The 17562-nt window shown below is 45.5% G+C and overlaps 1 protein-coding gene across 1 annotated transcript in view; it reads left to right on the forward strand.

Moving 5' to 3' along the window:
* DNAJB6 (DnaJ heat shock protein family (Hsp40) member B6) overlaps positions 1-17562 on the forward strand; it is a 982130-nt gene that overhangs the window by 121363 nt on the left and 843205 nt on the right. The window contains exon 3 of the mRNA XM_044065582.1: positions 10231-10338. Coding sequence (XP_043921517.1) covers positions 10231-10338 — 108 coding nt within the window. The remainder of the gene's footprint in view (positions 1-10230; positions 10339-17562) is intronic.

A 17562-nucleotide genomic window follows, 5' to 3' on the forward strand; every position in this document is an offset into this window, starting at 1 on the left:
AAATTAATCACTAATCACAGAAGATGGATGTTGCAGATTCATCATTCTATACCGGAGATAATTCCACACAATTCCCCTTTCCAAAGGCATGCCAATGGCCCCTCCTCCACAAAAAGAAAGACAAAAGCAAATCACTCCAAGACGTTTTCTCCCAGTCTATCCATTCAATTCCCCTGTGTCAGAAAGCCAGTCCAGAGATTTTAGTTTATTCGCCACCTCCTAGTGCAAGAAGGGATGGAGAAGTTGCAATTTTTGATTGGATTTATGTTATCTGGACATTGGACTGTTCAGGTCAAGTTGTGGGCGTTACAGTTATTGTTACTGCTGCATGGATCACTCTGCTGTAACTTTTCTTCTCTCAAGAGCTTACCTTCATGTGCCCTTCTTAAAGTTGCAGCCGTAAGAATGCGGTTTGGACTGGATTTTTTATTATCAGTTTCAGTTCTCTGCATTTTGCTTTTTGGCTTATCTGAGTATTCACAAGGTTCTGAATCCAGTGATAGCTTACTTCAGGCTTCAAGGCATTGGAAAAGAACACCTTCTACAGCATCTGGAATATGTCATAGCAGTGCTAAGATGCCTAGGGTATTCTGCCAGAACGAAATAAAGTACCTAGTACCCTCTCTCAACATGTGCTTTCTGGGGTGTGAGACTGACACAGCAACCAGATGGCCTTTAACCCCGGGACAAAAAAAGAGTCTGTCACTTTACTCCATCAACTATCTCATCAGTCCGATGTATTTCAGTGTCACAGTGTCAGGGGAACTCCAGACATAGATCTGTTCGCTTCTCCACTAAACCACCAGCTGCCAAAGTATTGCACAAGGGGTTTCATCCAGCTTCACAAGTTTAGTTTAAATGTGATTAGCTAAGCTAGAAGGCCTAGTACTAGAGTCGCAGCGCAAAAAATGGAAGAGATTTTTTGCAACTATGATTCATGTGGTTGATTTTGTTTTTTGTTTTGCGTCCTCCAGTCAACAAGTTCTTGAGGGCAAAGATAAGAGACCTAAGAGCTCCTCTCTCCTGCTTGGGATCTCAATTTTGTGTTGGAAAAACTTAACTCTACACCTTTTGAGCCCGCAGCTACTGCTGAATTGAATATTTGTCATGGAAGACTGACAAATGTCAGGACTGCAGCAAGGGAATCCTCGAACATCTACATTTATGGTAGGTACAAAACTGTACTTTTCCCCTTCTCTTTCACTGACAAAGGGAAATTACAGGAGAATTCCTTTTCATCCAAACCTGATAACTTGGCAGAAGGGATTACTGCTCCCACTCAAGTCTTCAATCTGACCCTATGGTGATAGAAATTTAATTTCTCAGGTATGTTTTCTATGAAGAGGTTGCTCAAATCTTACAAGAGGCCAGGAGTCCCATTACTAGAAAATATTACTCTGCTAAATGGAAAATGTTTTCTTATTGCTGCCACGAACAGGAGTTGTTCCTGCTTTAGTGCAGTCTCTCTGTGATCTCCTTTGCTCTGGCTTGGTTTACTGTTCTGTAAAAGCCCACTTGGCCATCAGTGCCTGCCTCTCTGTTAGCCTTCCACTTATGGCTGGGACAGAGGTCAAGCTTTTCCTCTGTGGAATCCTGGTAACCCAGCAAGGAAACTTCTCTCCCCCTTGGAATCTTAACTTTATCCTAGAAAAGCTTACACTGCTTCCCTTTGAACCCCCCCCCCCCTTGGCTGTTACCATTAGTTGGAGAGTTGGTGTTAGAAGCTGTCATGGCCATTTCCCTTTTTATTTTTCACAAGGACAGGGTGACTAGGGGCTTAATCCATCATTCATACATAAGGTAGGGAATGAACTGTTAATCAGGCTGTTCACTTAGACACTGTCTTCACCAATCTGCAAAAAGATCTTGCGTTCTGTAGACCTTCACAGGCAACTGAGACTTTATCTGGAGAAACCTATATCCTTCAGAATGACTGACCAGCTTGTATCATTTATGAGCCCTCAGTTGGGATAGTCCATTTCCATACAAACTGTTGCAGCTTGGATTTCTAAGGTTGTCTCTATTACTCTTGATATGTTAAACATTACATTCCTAACCTAAAACACGTTCTACTAGTGCAATAGCTCCCTCACAGGCATATCACAAAGGAATAGACTTCATGTATATTTTAAAGGCAGCCATTTGATTCTTTGTACAAACCTTTACCAACACTGCAAAACTGATACTTTCTTCAGGTCTAGGGCAGCCTTTGCTCTGTTATATCTGTCCAGCTTGCTGGACAGCTCTTCTCAGTAGCCAACCCCCCCCCTTCTTAATCCTTCACATCTGGGAGGTTGGCATAATGGTAAAGGTGTTTGCCTTACAGATACAAGGTACAGGGTTTGATTCTCACAGGGTGCAATTGGCTGGCTTAAAAAATGGCCCGCAAGGGCAGTTAACCTAGTACCAATCTATGACAGGAATACTGCAACTGTGATTTCAGTCACTACATCGTACAGTTGTATAAGAACTTACCATGACAGTAGATATCCTACTGATCACTGCCACAATATTCCATACCACCCTTCATCCCCTCCTTTCTCACTTCAGCCTTCATTCTCCTAACCCTTTTGCTTTAATTCTTGCTCCGTTATGTGGAAATGGGGGAGTTTACATACCTATTTGAGCTAAACCCTGTGAGCGACCAAGCTCCTTTCTCAGTATTTTCAGGCAGCTGGATTGGAGATGGTCTGAGGATACCTGCTCGAATGCCCTCCTCTATATCCTAATGTGCAAGAACTGAGGTCATATGTTGGATATACGACCTAGGGGGAAGGTAAGGCTTTTGTATCCCAGATGGACATAAGTGGTGACAAACCATATGTCAGGAATACTGCAACAGTGATTAGTAAGGCATCTACTGTTAGTTAACTTCTTACATGGCTGTACTTTCATGGAGCTCCATATAGTGCAAAGAATTATGATCAGATGTTCATCGTGTTTCACTGTTGCAGTCATTACTGTTGGGTTATCCTGCTGGCAGGCTACCCGCAGTCGGCCTGAATTCCAAAGTCTTGGTCCGGCGTCGGTCGCTGTCACCTCTTCCCTGACGTCAGTGCGCCAGGGGTATAAAAGATGCAGCCAACGCCATTTTCTTCAGTCTTTCTTGCCTCGTGGTGCCCGAAGCAGAAGCAGTTCGCAACTGCCGGTCGGCCAACTCCTGAAATTTCCGTGTTCGAATTTCAGATCCGAAGTCTTCATTTAAAGCTAAGTACCCCGTTGGGGAAACTTTTTTCTTGCTCCAGACCGATGTCAGAAAAAGTTAATTGTATTTCTTGTGGGAAGCAAATACCTCATAAGGACTTCCATTCTTATTGTATTCCTTGCCTAGGCCCTAATCACGACGTTGCTAATTGCAGGTTTTGTGCTAGATTTAACCAACGCACTATTAAGCGTCAGTACGATTTTGCATTTCATTACTTTGGCCAAAGATTTAATTACACAATGTCATCTGACTACCGCAATTCACAAGAAACGCAAGGAAAAGGACAGGCATTCGAGGTCCAAAACTGACTAGGCTTCTTCTAAGCCAGTCGCCGGTTCTTAGTGAGGCGCTTTCGCAGCCCCTGATGCCCGATACCTCAGAGCCGCAGGCCGCATCCAACTCCCACGTGGAGCAGACTAGGCCGCTGGAAACTCAAGGTATTGGACACTTGGAAAGTATTCCCTCAGATGTGTCCGGAGCCGTTGAGCAGGCATCGACTTCTGAGGGTGTTTTCAGGCCTACACAGTTGTATATAAAACCGACTACAGCTTCAAAGCCAAAGCCTAAAGCACCACTAAAGACAAAGAAACAAGTGCAGCAAACCCATGGTCAGGCCTCCATGCCTAAAAAACAGATGTTCAAAATGGCCGAACACCTAATTACTTTGATCAGGGGTTCCCATCCCCCTCCTGATAAGAGGCCTAGCTAAGAGAGAGAGTATGAATCTTCAGATCAGGTTTCCATTTCCTCTGACGCCTCTTCTGAACAGGAATTCTCTCTCCCTTTCTTTGAGGATTCTGATGCTGAAGAATCTATCTCTTCAGCTTCTCCTCCTGATTATTCTTTTGGGGAAACCCTGCATACCATGAGGGAGCACTTCCACTGGGAGAGCCAAGACTACTCAGAATCTAAGAAAAGGCTCAGAGATTTTCTTTTACTACCTCAGCACAGGCCTCTTGCTATTCCCCCCTGTTTTAGACATTGTAGATGTATTTTCAGAGTCTGGCCTGTCCCCTGACTCTTTACCCCCTGCACCTGTTAAGCCAGACAGATACTACAGGGTTCCAGATTCACATACATTTCTTTATAAAAACCCTGCTGCTGACCCAGAAGCTATTTCTCAGGGTCCCAAAGGGGTCAAGGCTTCCACTACAAAAAACCCTATCCCCTCTGATAGGGATTCAAGGGCACTGGACAGATGGGGGAAAAAGTTTTACACTACTGCTACCTTGGCTGTGAGGGCTTAAAATTGTCAATTTCATATGCTTAAATATCAGCAATACTTACTGTCACTGCTTAAACAGAAAATGTTAACTAATTCTGAATGTGCAGAAAACAAGGAAATGCAGGATTTATTGCATGCAAAACAAGGAAATGCAGGATTTATTGCATGCAACTGAACAAGTGGGAAAGCATACTTTGCAATGTGGTTTTGATTCTCTGGAGGCCTCTTGCAGGGCTGCGGTTATGGGTTCTGTCATTAGGAGGCATGCTTGGTTAAAGGAACATAATCTGCCTGATCATGTTAAAGCAAAATTATTAGATGCTCCATTACAGCATGATACTTTGGTATTAAATCAGAAGAGGTGTTGAAGAAAATGGAGGACAAAGCAAAATCTATGCAGATAATTAAGGATTTCTTACAGGTGCAGCCACCCAGATTTAGCAGGAACTGGCCTACAAAGAATTGGTCCTTTCCAGTCTCAGACAGGCCACAAAGAGGCAGATACAGACGCCCCAGGGGCAGATCCCAGCCCCAAGGCTCATACAGGCCTAAACAATGGGGTACTTCTACCTCCAAAAGCAGAGAAGACAAATCACAGCCATACAGGAAACCGTCCCAATGACTTTCCTCTGCCAGCACCAAGCACTTATCTTTTGGCAGCTCACTTGGGGGAAAACTAGCACTTTTTTCACAAAATTGGCACATTATCACCCAGGACAATTGGGTCTTGAATGTAGCGTCTCAGGGCTACAGGTACCACTTTCACACCATGCCAAGGGCAAAAGGCATGCCAGACCTGCCACACAATGGGCAGAGGCACAAAAGCAAGTTTCATCCCTCATGGACATGAGGGCCATTCAGCGAGTACCACAGCAAGAGCAGGGACAAGGATTTTACTCTAGACTTTTCTTGGTACCCAAAAAGGACAAAGCCTGGAGACCAATGTTGGACCTGTCTATTCTAAACCCATTTCTGGACATTCCAAAATTCTAAATTTTGACTCTGCAACAGCTTCTGCCCATGCTGGGCAAGAAGGCTTGGCTTGTAACTTTGGACCTAAAAGAGGCATACCTGCATGTCCCATTCAGACAATCTTGCAGAAGATACCTCAGATTCATAGCTGGCTCAATGCACTACCAATTCTCTGCACTGCCCTTTGGCTTACCTACTACGCCCAGGGTCTTCACAAAATGCTTGGCACCAGTAATTGCAGTTTGCAGACAGAGGAATTCAAATATATCCTTACTTGGACGACTGCCTTATTCAAGAAGAGAACAAGGACATTCTACTAAAGCATCTGGCGTTTATAAAAAGATTACTAATTTGCCTAGGGTACGCACGAAAAGAAATCAAAACTAGTACCCTCTTAAGAGATAATATTCCTGGGTGCAAGCTTAAATACAACTGCCCAGATAGCTTATCTCACACCAGACAAACAAAGGCAACTGACTTCTTACTTCAAAATGTTGGCAACAAACACCCAGTTATCTGCAAGAAAAATTCTGCAGGCTTTGGGCTTCATGGCATCCTGCATTCTGCTAATTACATATGCCAGACTGCATATGAGGAAACTACAATGGTATCTAAAAAGTGTTTGGACTCAACATTGCCACAGCCTGGAAACATTGTTTACCCTCTTTCCCTGCCTGCAGCAGGAGTTTCGATGGGCAGAGGCCTGTCACCGCAACAAGGGGCAGCCATTCACTTTACCCACAGCCAGGCAGGCACTAAGAACGGATGCATCAGTGTATGCTTGTGGGGCCCACATGGCAGGAAAATGTATTCAGGGCGCATGGCCCGCAAGCCAGATGCATCTTCATATCAATCAAAAAGAGATGCTAGCTGTTCAGAATGCCCTGACCGCTTTCAAGGATCTACGTCATCCAGGACAACTACTGATAAAGACTGACAATACTACAGTCATGTTGGTACATAAACATGCAGGGAGGCACACATTCCTACCCCCTCTGCAGACCAGCCATGACTTTGTGGGACACAGCATTGGCTTACCAAGTTTACCTGCAAGCACAATTCCTGCCAGGAAAGATAAATACTCTGGCAGACAAACTAAGCAGAAACCTCATGGATCCCCACGAGGGGAAACTGGATCCACAAGTCTTCAGCATGATAACAAATGGGGATGCCCAGACATAGATCTATTCGCCTCCCCTCACAACTGCCAACTACAGAGATTCTGCACAAGGACTTATCACAAGCAAGCATGGAAAGTGGATGCCTTATCCTTCAGCTGGAAAAACATAACAGTATATGCCTTTCCTCCACCGCCTCTCCTCCCCAAGGTACTCCTAAAGGTCAGACAAGAGAAGCCAAAAATGATACTTATTGCCCCAGACTGGCCACGCCAGCACTGGTACCCAAAACTAAAGAACTCAAGGTCCAGTCTGGACATTGCCTCAAATTCCTCACTTACTGACCCAACAAAACAATCCGATCCTGCACAGCCAACTCAGGACCTTAAATCTGGCAGAATGGCAGATAATGTAGCCATTCAGAACACTCCTCTCTCCAAAGCTGTGATGGATGTTATTTTGGAGGCCAGGAGGCCCAGTACCAGAAAATCTTGTGCAGAAAAATGGAAGAGATTCTGTGCTTGGAACCAGGCACAAGGAATTGACACGTTTGTACCTAATATTCCTCAGATTTTACAATACTTAACTGAGATGCTGGACAAAGGCCTATCCTTTTCATCAATTAAGATCCATGCCTCTGCCATTTCAGCCCATTGCAATACAGAACCACCTATCTTTTCTCATCCTTTAATAAGGCAGTACCTCAGAGGGGCCAAAAACATAAGACCTCCAAGGAGAACACCAGTACCTGCATGGGATCTCAATTATGTCTTGGAAAAACTCACATTGCCTGTTTTTGAGCCAGCCTCAACAGCGGATATAAAATTCTTATCCTGGAAAACAGCTCTGCTCCTAGCAATAACCTTTGCAAGACGAGTCTCGGAGTTACAAGCGCTCATGGCTGTGGAACCTTTTATCATTTTCTATCCAGACAGGGTTTCTCTGTGGACAAACCCGACATTTATGCCTAAAGTGGTGTCCAGTGTGGCCCTCAACCAAGCCATTCACTTGCCTGCCTTTTATCCAAACCCACAGAACAAGGGTGAGACAATTTTGTATTCTTTGGACATACCCAGGCAGCTACGCTTCTACTTGGACAGAACTAAAGCTTTCAGAAAGACTGAGCAACTTTTAGTGTCATATACTGTAAGATCACAAGGAAAGGCTATCTCAAAACAGACTATTTCTAAATGGATAGGCCATTGCATCCGTTTCTGCTGTTCTCAACATGGCATATCAGTTTCTAAGGGCATTAGGCCTCATTCTACCAGAGCAGCAGCCACTTCAGCAGCCTTCCTCAGAGGAGTACCAGCCAAAGACATCTTAGAGGCTGCAACTTGGAGTTTAGTGCACACTTTTACAAAGCATCATCACTTACCTCTTTACTCTAAATCCAGAGCAGGCTTTGCCACTGCAGTTCTGCAGGGCCTCATAGCCTCTCCTAATCCTATTTAGCCCAGCCACCCATCCTCGGCTTTGGGATTCAACCCAAGAGTAATGACTGCAACAGTGAAATACGAACATAGTACAGTTGTGTACCTACCATAAATGTAGATGTTCGAGTGTATTCACTGTTGCAGTCCAGGTTACCCACCCACTATCCCCCTTTTCTTTGCTGGGACTTATCTGTACTTCTATATCCTATACAACCTATGTGGTGTATTTGCTTGTGAAGGAAATGTTTATTTTTGTGCGTGCTTATTGGCATAATTTTCAGCCTACCAATTTGAGGGCACCTGACATCTGGGGCAAGAAAAACTGAAGAAAATGGCATCAGCTGCATCTTTTATACCCCTGGCACACTGACGTCAGGGAAGAGGCGACAGCAACCGTCGCCGGACCTAGACTTTGGAATTCAGGCCGACTGCGGGTAGCCTGCCAGCAGGATAACCCAAGAGTAATGACTGCATCAGTGAATACACTCTAACATCTACATTTATGGTAGGTACACAACTGTACTTTTTGTTGCACATGTGTTCTAGTGTAGTAGGATTGTCTGAAAGTTAAAAAAGTGATGTAAAGTAAGTTTAAGGGGATTTTGAGTGGTTGCTTTAAGGGTGTTTACTGAGAGAGTTTTGCTTTTTAAAAACTTAAGAGTTTGGTTTCTTTTTTCAGTACTGTAATTGATATGGCTGCAAACATTAGGTTTTGGTCTGTGATGGGTTCTAGTTATTTGAGGTACTTGTTCTATGCATTTTTATCATTTAAAGAGAGATTAAACTCTTGTGTGATGAGTGAAGGCTTTTTGTGATTTATTAGCAGTTGTGATTCAGCCAGTTTTCAAAGGTATTAAATGATTTTTGAGTTGATAGTTTCTGAATTTATTAGGTGCATAATAATGTGGCATTATGAATGTACTGTGTAATGTTTGCACTTTCAACTTGTATAAGCACATCCTTGGGTTTGGTAGTCTGTGTGGGGTAGGAGTCTTGCCCTTTTACACTTTGCAACCATTCTTTAATGTAGTTGCCAGACCAGTTTATAGTGTTACTGTGCAATTTTATCTTTTAGCCTTGTAAGGAGTAGAGGTGTAGAAGCAAAGGTGCTACCAGTTTGCTTTAATTTATGTTTAGGAATGATACCAGTGCTGCTTCAGTACTGTGGTGGAGTCTGAAACCATGTTGTCCTGAGGGAAAGTATGTTATTGATGAAGCTGTCTAATGTGTTTGGATCTATTTTTATAGCTGTGGGTCTGTAGCAGAGTAGATCTATGCAAGGGGTGTTATTTTTGAAGAGGCTTAATATTGTGAGGATGCATGTTTCCTTAAATTTTTTTTCAGATTACCACTTTCATTAATTTTTTTTCTCTGTGATCTTGTGTGTAGAATATAACATGGTTAGTGGTACTGCAGGGATATGTATGCCCACTTTCCCTTTGAATTGGGCTGTATTAATTTAAATGCAGGGTCCCTGTCCATTTTTACTAGTCGCAACTGACTCCTGTTGTGTGATCCTGTGAGCAATTGCTACCATCTATGGCGTTTACTAGGTTGGGGGGGGGTGGAACTTGATTGCCAGGCCTTTCTTTCTATATCATACATGGAAAGACACGCACATGCACACGCACACCCTGCCTATGTATGAACAACTTGCAAGTCACTATTTCACTTAACTTGTGTCTTTGAAATGTGGAGGAAACTGGAGCACCTGGAGAAAAACCCACACAAACACAGGGTAAGGTGAGCACACTCTGTATATAAGCTACCCAGTTTAGAATTGAAAATGAGAACTGGTTTCTGTGGGGTGATAATGCCGCTATGCTGTCTAGCAGGGTACCAACTCTAGACAAAATGTGGTTTCATACTTCTCAACCTCTTAGAGCGAGAAATCTAGACAAAGCCATAAATGATGAGGGGGACAAAGGTGCAAAAATAGGGACAGTTTTTAAATATTGTTGCTACAAGCTCAAGTCGTAGAACAGGTTTTGCATTATCATGCATTTTCCAAAGAGCATGAAGACTGAAACTCAAGTCTTTAATTATTTTCTGACTTCAGTCTTTGATTTGCCAATAACTTGCCAGAAAATAGTTTTATAAGAAACAAACCAAAAATGTAAGGCAAAAATCTGTACAGTTGATAGGTGTGTTGGTTTGCCCTTTGTGCCTAGACAATGTTTTGGTAACTGATTCTGTGTGTGTTTTTGCTGCATTATGCTTTGTTTTTGCTGCTTTTCTAACTTTTTGAAAGTAATTATTTTTTTCCCCCTTTAGGTGGTCACTTTGATAATGACTTTGGTTTTGGATTCACATTCAGAAATCCAGATGATGTTTTTAGGGAGTTCTTTGGTGGAAGAGATCCATTTTCGTTTGACTTTTTTGGTAAGTGGCTCATTGTGTGATTTCTTTCAGATATTCGCTAAAGGTTGTATGATCCCTGCCTGGGAAGCCATTTATTTGAAGTTTTAATAATTTTTGACTTTTGCAAATTAACAACAAGCATTACAGTGAAAATGCAGTGTTTGATCAAAATACTATTTGTCAGACTGTAAAGTTAAACAAAAGCCTTCAGAGAAGATTCAAAGATTAACCCAATTTGCCATTTATTGTTGCTACTCTTCCATCTTTCACCTTCACCCAGGATTCTTAAGTTTTGCTGGCTATACACTTTCTTCATGGTTCATTTAATGGGGTGGAGCTAGTCTGGCACATTAGACTTGAAGGAATCAAAAGTGGAAGCAAGGGCTTATTTAGATTCTCATCAGAAAGAAGAAAAGGAGGGACAGAATTGGCCTGAGCAAAAAATAGGGAGATCACAGAAGGCTGAAATAAAGCAGAAGTACTGAATGAGTGGTTTAGTCCTTACAGAAAAAAAGAAGAGTGCATGCAGGTAAAGAGTTTGGTGGAATGGGGAAAACAGTAAGGCACAAAACTGAGGAGGGGAGTAGCTGGTGTAGGAGTTGACTGCCCTTCTGAGGATGTATCATGAAGACCAGAAAGGCGTCGTCCCAGAGACGTCTGATGTCTGGCCAGTGTGCTGGCAAAACCCCTGATGAAATTTCAGTAGATCACTGAACTGCACATCTGAATTACATATAAAAAAAAATCTCAAGGCCAGGAAATTGAACACAAGTGCTACATGCCTTTAAGACAACTGTGGTTGTCTTGTAGAATGGGGAGAGGCAGGGAAATTCCATTAAACTACAAGCCTGTTAGGTTTACCACAGAGGCAGTGAAAGTCCTGATCAGACTCCTGACTAGAATCCCAGTAGCATTTTTATAGAGCAATGATCTGTAGAGTAACAACCAGTATGGGATTCATGACCAGAAGGAGCTATCAGTTAAACCTGATCCAGTTTTATGAATATGTTACAGGTGAAATTGACAGAGTGGGAGTACAAGTTGACCTGGTCTGTCTGCAGTTCAGTACGGCATGTGTTTGGTCATACAGAGGATGCTTATAGAAAAAAACTTGTAGGGTTGGGGATAAAAACAAGACTGAGAAACTGGATAGCTGCATGAGGACTATGATAAGAGGGACAGCATCAGGAATTGCGCAAGTGACTATTGAGGTAACTCTGGGTCTGTTCTTGGATGCATTACTCATTGTGCTTCCCACAAAAATAGCTGAGGTAATGGTGCCTAGGGTCAGCTTCTCTGATGATGGCACCAGGATAGCTGAGCTGCAGCAGTGGAAAATGGGTTGGGGGTTATAGAGAATGTTTTTTAAAGGCTGGCCAAGCAGGCAAACAGTAGGTGTTTGAGATTCAGTTCAGAGAAATGTAAAGTACTGCACTTTGATGACAGCAGCCCTGGTATGAATTATCCAGGGGGTTGATACTGATGCCAGTAGAAAAGAAAGCAGTCTGAAAGTTGATGAAAGCTGTTTTGAAAGGCTGGCCAAGCAGGCAAACAGTAGGTGTTTGAGATTCAGTTCAGAGAAATGTAAAGTACTGCACTTTGATGACAGCAGCCCTGGTATGAATTATCCAGGGGGGTTGATACTGATGCCAGTAGAAAAGAAAGCAGTCTGAAAGTTGATGAAAGCTGTTTTGAACCACCTGGAGTACACAGGGTAGTGGCAGCAGCAGGCAGTGTTGGAGTGTATCCTTGTTGGCGGGGGGGGGGGGGATACATTTCTGAAGCGAAGAGGAAAGGCTTCCATTCTACTGAGCTTTGTTCAGACAATACCTCAGGAACTGCGTGCAGTTCTTGAGGAAACATCTGTGGTTACCACATATTTTTTCTACTGTCCATTAACAAATATTCGTAGCTGTTATGTATTTATGGGATTGTACTGGTATTTTTCTCCCCAGGCCTCTGCTTGAAAAGTGGTAGTTTTTATTGCTCAGTCAGACTATCCCGGTAAACAAATGCAATAAATATAGTCAGGTTGCTATGGTCAGAAGCTGGAGGAGAATGGCTTCTCACTTGAGACGAGACGAGATGAGATGGTGGTGTGGTAATGGTGCACAATATAATGCTGAGTTATTAAATGGTAATCCTGAACAGAGAAGGCATTTGGGGAAGGAAAAGTCAGATCTAGGTCCTGTTGACTGGATCTCAAAGTACCTTTTTGAACGTTTGAACACTTATGGAACAAATGGTTGAAATGGATGTTCGAGAGTGAATCCAAAGAGGCATTCTAAAGGTCTTGATGTGTGAAAAAAGAGAAGGCAAGGACTGAGTTGAAGGTAGAATTTTAAAAATACATAAAATGGCAGATTTAGCAGGTTTGCTGTTACTTCCTGCAGTCAAGCAAGCATTGTATTGGAACAGTATAGTATAGTTGTACATGCATATTCACTATAAATCTGAAGTAGTTACTTCATTTGCTCTGCAACCTGTGGGTATCGGATCCAACTTCGGATCCGAGCCGGCAGCTTTCCAAGCTACAAGATCCGAGCTCCTAGCTCCTCCCCCCTACCTATAACCCCCTGCTACCTGCTGTATTACCTCAGATCGTTTTTTGCCGCGGCTGAAGTAGCTATCTTTTGAAGAGCTCCTGGCTTGGTGAGATCGTTAACTTCTTGAAATCCCTTTTCTCTAGCGTTTTTTTGTAAATTTGTAGTTAGTGTACGTGTGTGTAGTGCCCCTGAGTTTATCTACGAGTTTGTAGTTAGTTTTTTTCTTGTAGCTAGCCTATTTTCTCTGTATGACACCCCTCCCCCGTAGTGTTTGGGTGTGAGTGACTTAAAATGGCTGAAGGGCCCAAAGCCGTTTTTTCAAAGTGTACTGAGTGTGGCCATAAGCTTTCACCAGCTGATGGCCACACTCAGTGCGTTTTATGCCTGGGGGTGGCCCATTTATCTGTGGCCTGCCAAATTTGTGTGGCCTTTAACCCCTGGGCGCTTAGGGATAGGAAGAATAAGCTGATCCTGGCGGGCAAGCTGCCCCAGGAATCGGCTTCTTCCTCTCCCTCTCAGGCTCAGGCTGCCTTGGCAGCCCCGGTGCCTTCTGCGCCCCTTGCTCAGCCCGGGACTCAACCACCCTCTTTGGGTTCGAGCTTGAGTGACGCTGGTGCCTCTTCCATCAGAGAGAAGAGGCACAAGGATAAGGAGGGACATAAATCCCATAAAAGGCGAGCTGAGACTCAACCCTCAGCCCCGCCATCTAAATTGGCTAAGTCTCCCTCGAGGGTCCCCAGATCCTCCCCCTCTCGGCTCCGTTCGCCCAGCTTTTTGCCGGAGGAGGACCGGTCTCCCTCGAGGTCGTCGAGGCGGCCCTTCCGGCCCGCCACAACGACTTCTAGATCGACCAGAAGCCTCACCGAAGCGGACATGGATCGGATGATGCGTCGATTCATACAGACCCAAAATCAGATGGGGATGCTCTTGCCTCCCCCACCCCCCTCTGGGAGGGAGTGCGGCCCCCAGTTTTGCTCCGATCACTCCTTCTCTGACTCGTTTTCGGGTCTTGGAGTCGTCGGATCCGGGCACTTTCGGAACCGGGGAATTGTCGGCACTGATAGTGCTGGTCTCTTCGACGCCGACTATACCCTCAAGCCTATCTGATCCGAGTTGTCTGAGCCGAGGGCTGAGCAACGGATCCGGGGGAGTTGGTGTGTCTGGGTTCGGAGTGCACCTCTCTCTTGGCGCTGACTACATTGGCCCCGACCCCGATCCTTACCTCGGAGCCGAGGAGAATGCTTTCGGAGCCTGGCGAGAGTAGTTCTCCTTCGGCTTTTGAGGTAGTGGAGAGGGTACTGTCAAAGGTCCTCCAGGTCCCCGGTCCGGGCTTCGGATCCTCCCGTACCCCCACTGCATGAGGGTCTATGCTCCATCATCCGACCATCGGGACAGCCTGCTCAAGCCCTCCAGCTAGTTCCCTTGGAGGAACAAGAACCCGTGGACGAGCCCTCTTCAGATAGCCCCACCGAGAAGGTACCTCGGAAATGTAGGTGTAAAAGGAGGCACCTGGACTCCCCTGAGTCCGTTACCACCGACACGGATTTAGATGAAAGGGAAGGTTCCCCAAGGTCACCCCCCCCCCCCGAGGATGTCTCCTTCAGAGACATCAAGGAAATGTTGCGTATTAGAGGGGGGTGGTCTGCCCAAAAACCTTCCGTGGATGAATCCTATTTCCTGGAGGCGTTTGAGGCAGGCCCATCTACCTCCTGGGTGTCCCCTCCGGCTGACCCCCTGGTAGACTTAATTACTACTAGGGCGTGGAAGGAGCCCGACACCGTGGAGCCAATTCCTAGGCGTCTTGATAAAGTCCTTAGCCCCCCTACAGATAGGCAGTCTTGGGCCAAGGGATCTCCCATTGATGCCATGTTGGTGGCGGCTGCCACCAAGAAAGAACTCTCATAGGAGAGTTTTTCGGTCCACCCACCAGATAAGGAATCTTGAGCACTGGACCGCATTGGGAAGGGAATGTTTGCTTCAGCGTCCTTTTCGATAAGGGCGCTGAACTATATGGCACATACCATCAGGCTACAGCGAGACTTGATCAAGGAATACGCTGCAGCCCCCCCCCCCCCGGAGTCCATGTCGGTCGGAGACAAGAATGTTTTTTCAACTCGAATGGCCACTCTAAAATCCATTTCTAACATGTCCATGCGGCTTCTCTCCCATGCAACGGAGGGAGCCGCTAGGGCCAGCGGAGCCGGGCTCGTCTTGCGACGTCATGCCTGGCTCCGTCTTTGTGACTTCGCAGATCCCTTCAAGGCATCCTTCGCGAACGCACCCTTTGACGGATCTTTGCTTTTCGGCAAGACCGTCCGCGATACGCTAGTCCAAAGCGAAAAGGATGGGAAGAAGCTGTCTGCTGTCGGAGTCTGCTTCTGTAATTCCCAATGATCCTTTTCCAGGAATCAGAGGGGACAAAAGACGCTGTGGTTCCACAAGTCTCAGCAATCCCATCCAGCTTCGGACTCCTCGTCCTCTAGAGGCAGAGGAGGACAAGGTGGGCGCCGGCCCAAAGGCAGATGGGGGCCACGTAACTTTGGGTCTAGAGAACCTTTCTCGGACAGATCCACGCAACAGCCCTGAGGGCTTGCACGACTGTCCCTCTCTAGAGGCAGTCGGGGGGCGGTTGATGGAGCACCTGTCAAATTGGGAGTCCCTTACAACAGATCGATGGGTGCTCTGTATCATATCCAGAGGTTATTCCATCCCCTTCATAAACCTTCCCCCCAAGACCAGACGCCTCCCCGATGTACCACCCGATCAGAGGGAGGCAGCGGCTTCAGAGGTGTCGAAGTTGCTAGGAAAAAGAGCCATCCAGCCCGTCCCCCCAGATCAGTCCGGATTGGGTTATTACTCCAGGTTCTTTTTGTTGCCGAAGAAAACGGGGGACCCAAGACCCATCTTAGACCTTTCCGCTCTGAACCTTTTCATTCCCAAGGAAAAATTCCGGGTGGTCACCCTCCAATCAATTCTCCCCCTTCTACAGAACGACTGGATGTGCTCTATAGACCTCGAGGATAAATACTACCACATTTTGATGGACAGGCGATCCAGAAGGTTCCTCCGCTTCCGGCTGGGGGCCAGTCATTATCAGTTCAGGGTTCTTCCGTTCAGCCTCACCTCAGCCCCCAGGGTGTTCACCAAAGTCATGGCAGTGGTTGCAGCCCACCTGAGACTTCTGGGCATTCAGGTCTTCCCGTACCTAGACGACTGGCTTCTTATCGCCACCAACAGGCATCAGCTCTGCATGGCAAGGGATTACGCTCTGACCCTTGCCCTCAACTTAGGCATCTCAGTGAACCTGTAGAAATCCCCTCTGTGCCCCGTTCAGGCCCTGAAGTTCATAGGGGCCAGGTTGGATACCCGTATCTCTCGAGCTACCCTAACTTCGGACAGGCTGAGCAGCTTGTCATATCAGGTATTGGCCCTTCAGAGTCCTGCTCCTCCGGCAGAGTTAGTCTTGAGGGCACTAGGGTCTATGGCGGCAGCGATCGGTCTCTCCCTTCACGCACACCTGCGAATGAGGATATTGTAGTGGACCCTGCAAGTTCAGTGGTCCCTGTCACTCCACCCGTTGAACACGCCGATACCACTGAGCAGAGTTTGCAAGGACTCCCTTGTCTGGTGGCTCCATGCACGAGATCTCAGAGAAGGGAGGCCCTTTGTGATGCCTCTGCCCTAAGCCATGTTGACCACGGACGCTTCTTGCCTCGGGTGGGGGGGGGGGCATTGTTCAGGCAGATCCGTCCAAGGCATGTGGATGTCCCTAGAGACCGCTTTGCATATCAGTGTCCTAGAGATGAGGGCAGTGCTTTTGGCATTGCAAACTCTCCACGACCGTCTCCCTCTGGGGACTATTGCAATCCAGACGGACAATATGTCAGTAGTCTGGTATATAATCCAAAACTGCGAAAAATGCACTCTCAAGTCACAACAATGAATCCAAAAGAGCGCAGTGGGCTAATGGAGAGGCAAACCACCATCTTAGTAAAAACTGCACGATTTATTGCCATCTACGAAACAAAAACACATTAACGCTTTTATTCAACAATACGCGTTTTCGTCCACGTAAACTTGGACTTCATCAGACAATCAGATAATTACTCTAATTACATCTTAAATAGGTCACTAAAACTGCATTGACCAATAAAATTCTTAAAAAAACATTTCAAATACACTAATCAGGCTGTCTTAAAAGGCTCATGAATATTAATCAAAGCTAATATGTTATTACCACAAATATATCTAAGTGAATAAATAAATATAAAACTAACTAGATGTATCTTGTATAGATTTCATAAAAACTTACAAAAAAAAAAATAGTCTAGTCTGGTATATTAACAAACAGGGAGGGACCAAATCTTATCCCCTTTGTCGAGAGGCCATGAGAGTTTGGGAATGGGCGATATCCACCAACCGTTTTCTGGTAGCAACGCACATTCTGGGACTGTCCAACATATTAGCGGACAAACTGAGTCGGGTACTTCTCACTCCGAACGAGTGGTCTCTAAATCCATCTGTTGCGAAGCAGATCTTCCGCAAGTGGGGTTGGCCTTGCTGCGATCTTTTTGCTTCTCCTTTAAACACAAAATGCAGCGAGTACTTCGCAATACTGCCCTCCAAAGGGGAGAATCCCAGAGATGCTCTAGTTCATGCTTGGCCTCCCGGTCTCCTTTGTGCTTATCCCCCCCTCCCG

Source organism: Protopterus annectens, chromosome 3.part0, assembly GCF_019279795.1.
Source record: "Protopterus annectens isolate FY-2018-M chromosome 3.part0, PAN1.0, whole genome shotgun sequence".
In the NCBI taxonomy this organism is placed as follows: domain Eukaryota; kingdom Metazoa; phylum Chordata; order Ceratodontiformes; family Protopteridae; genus Protopterus; species Protopterus annectens.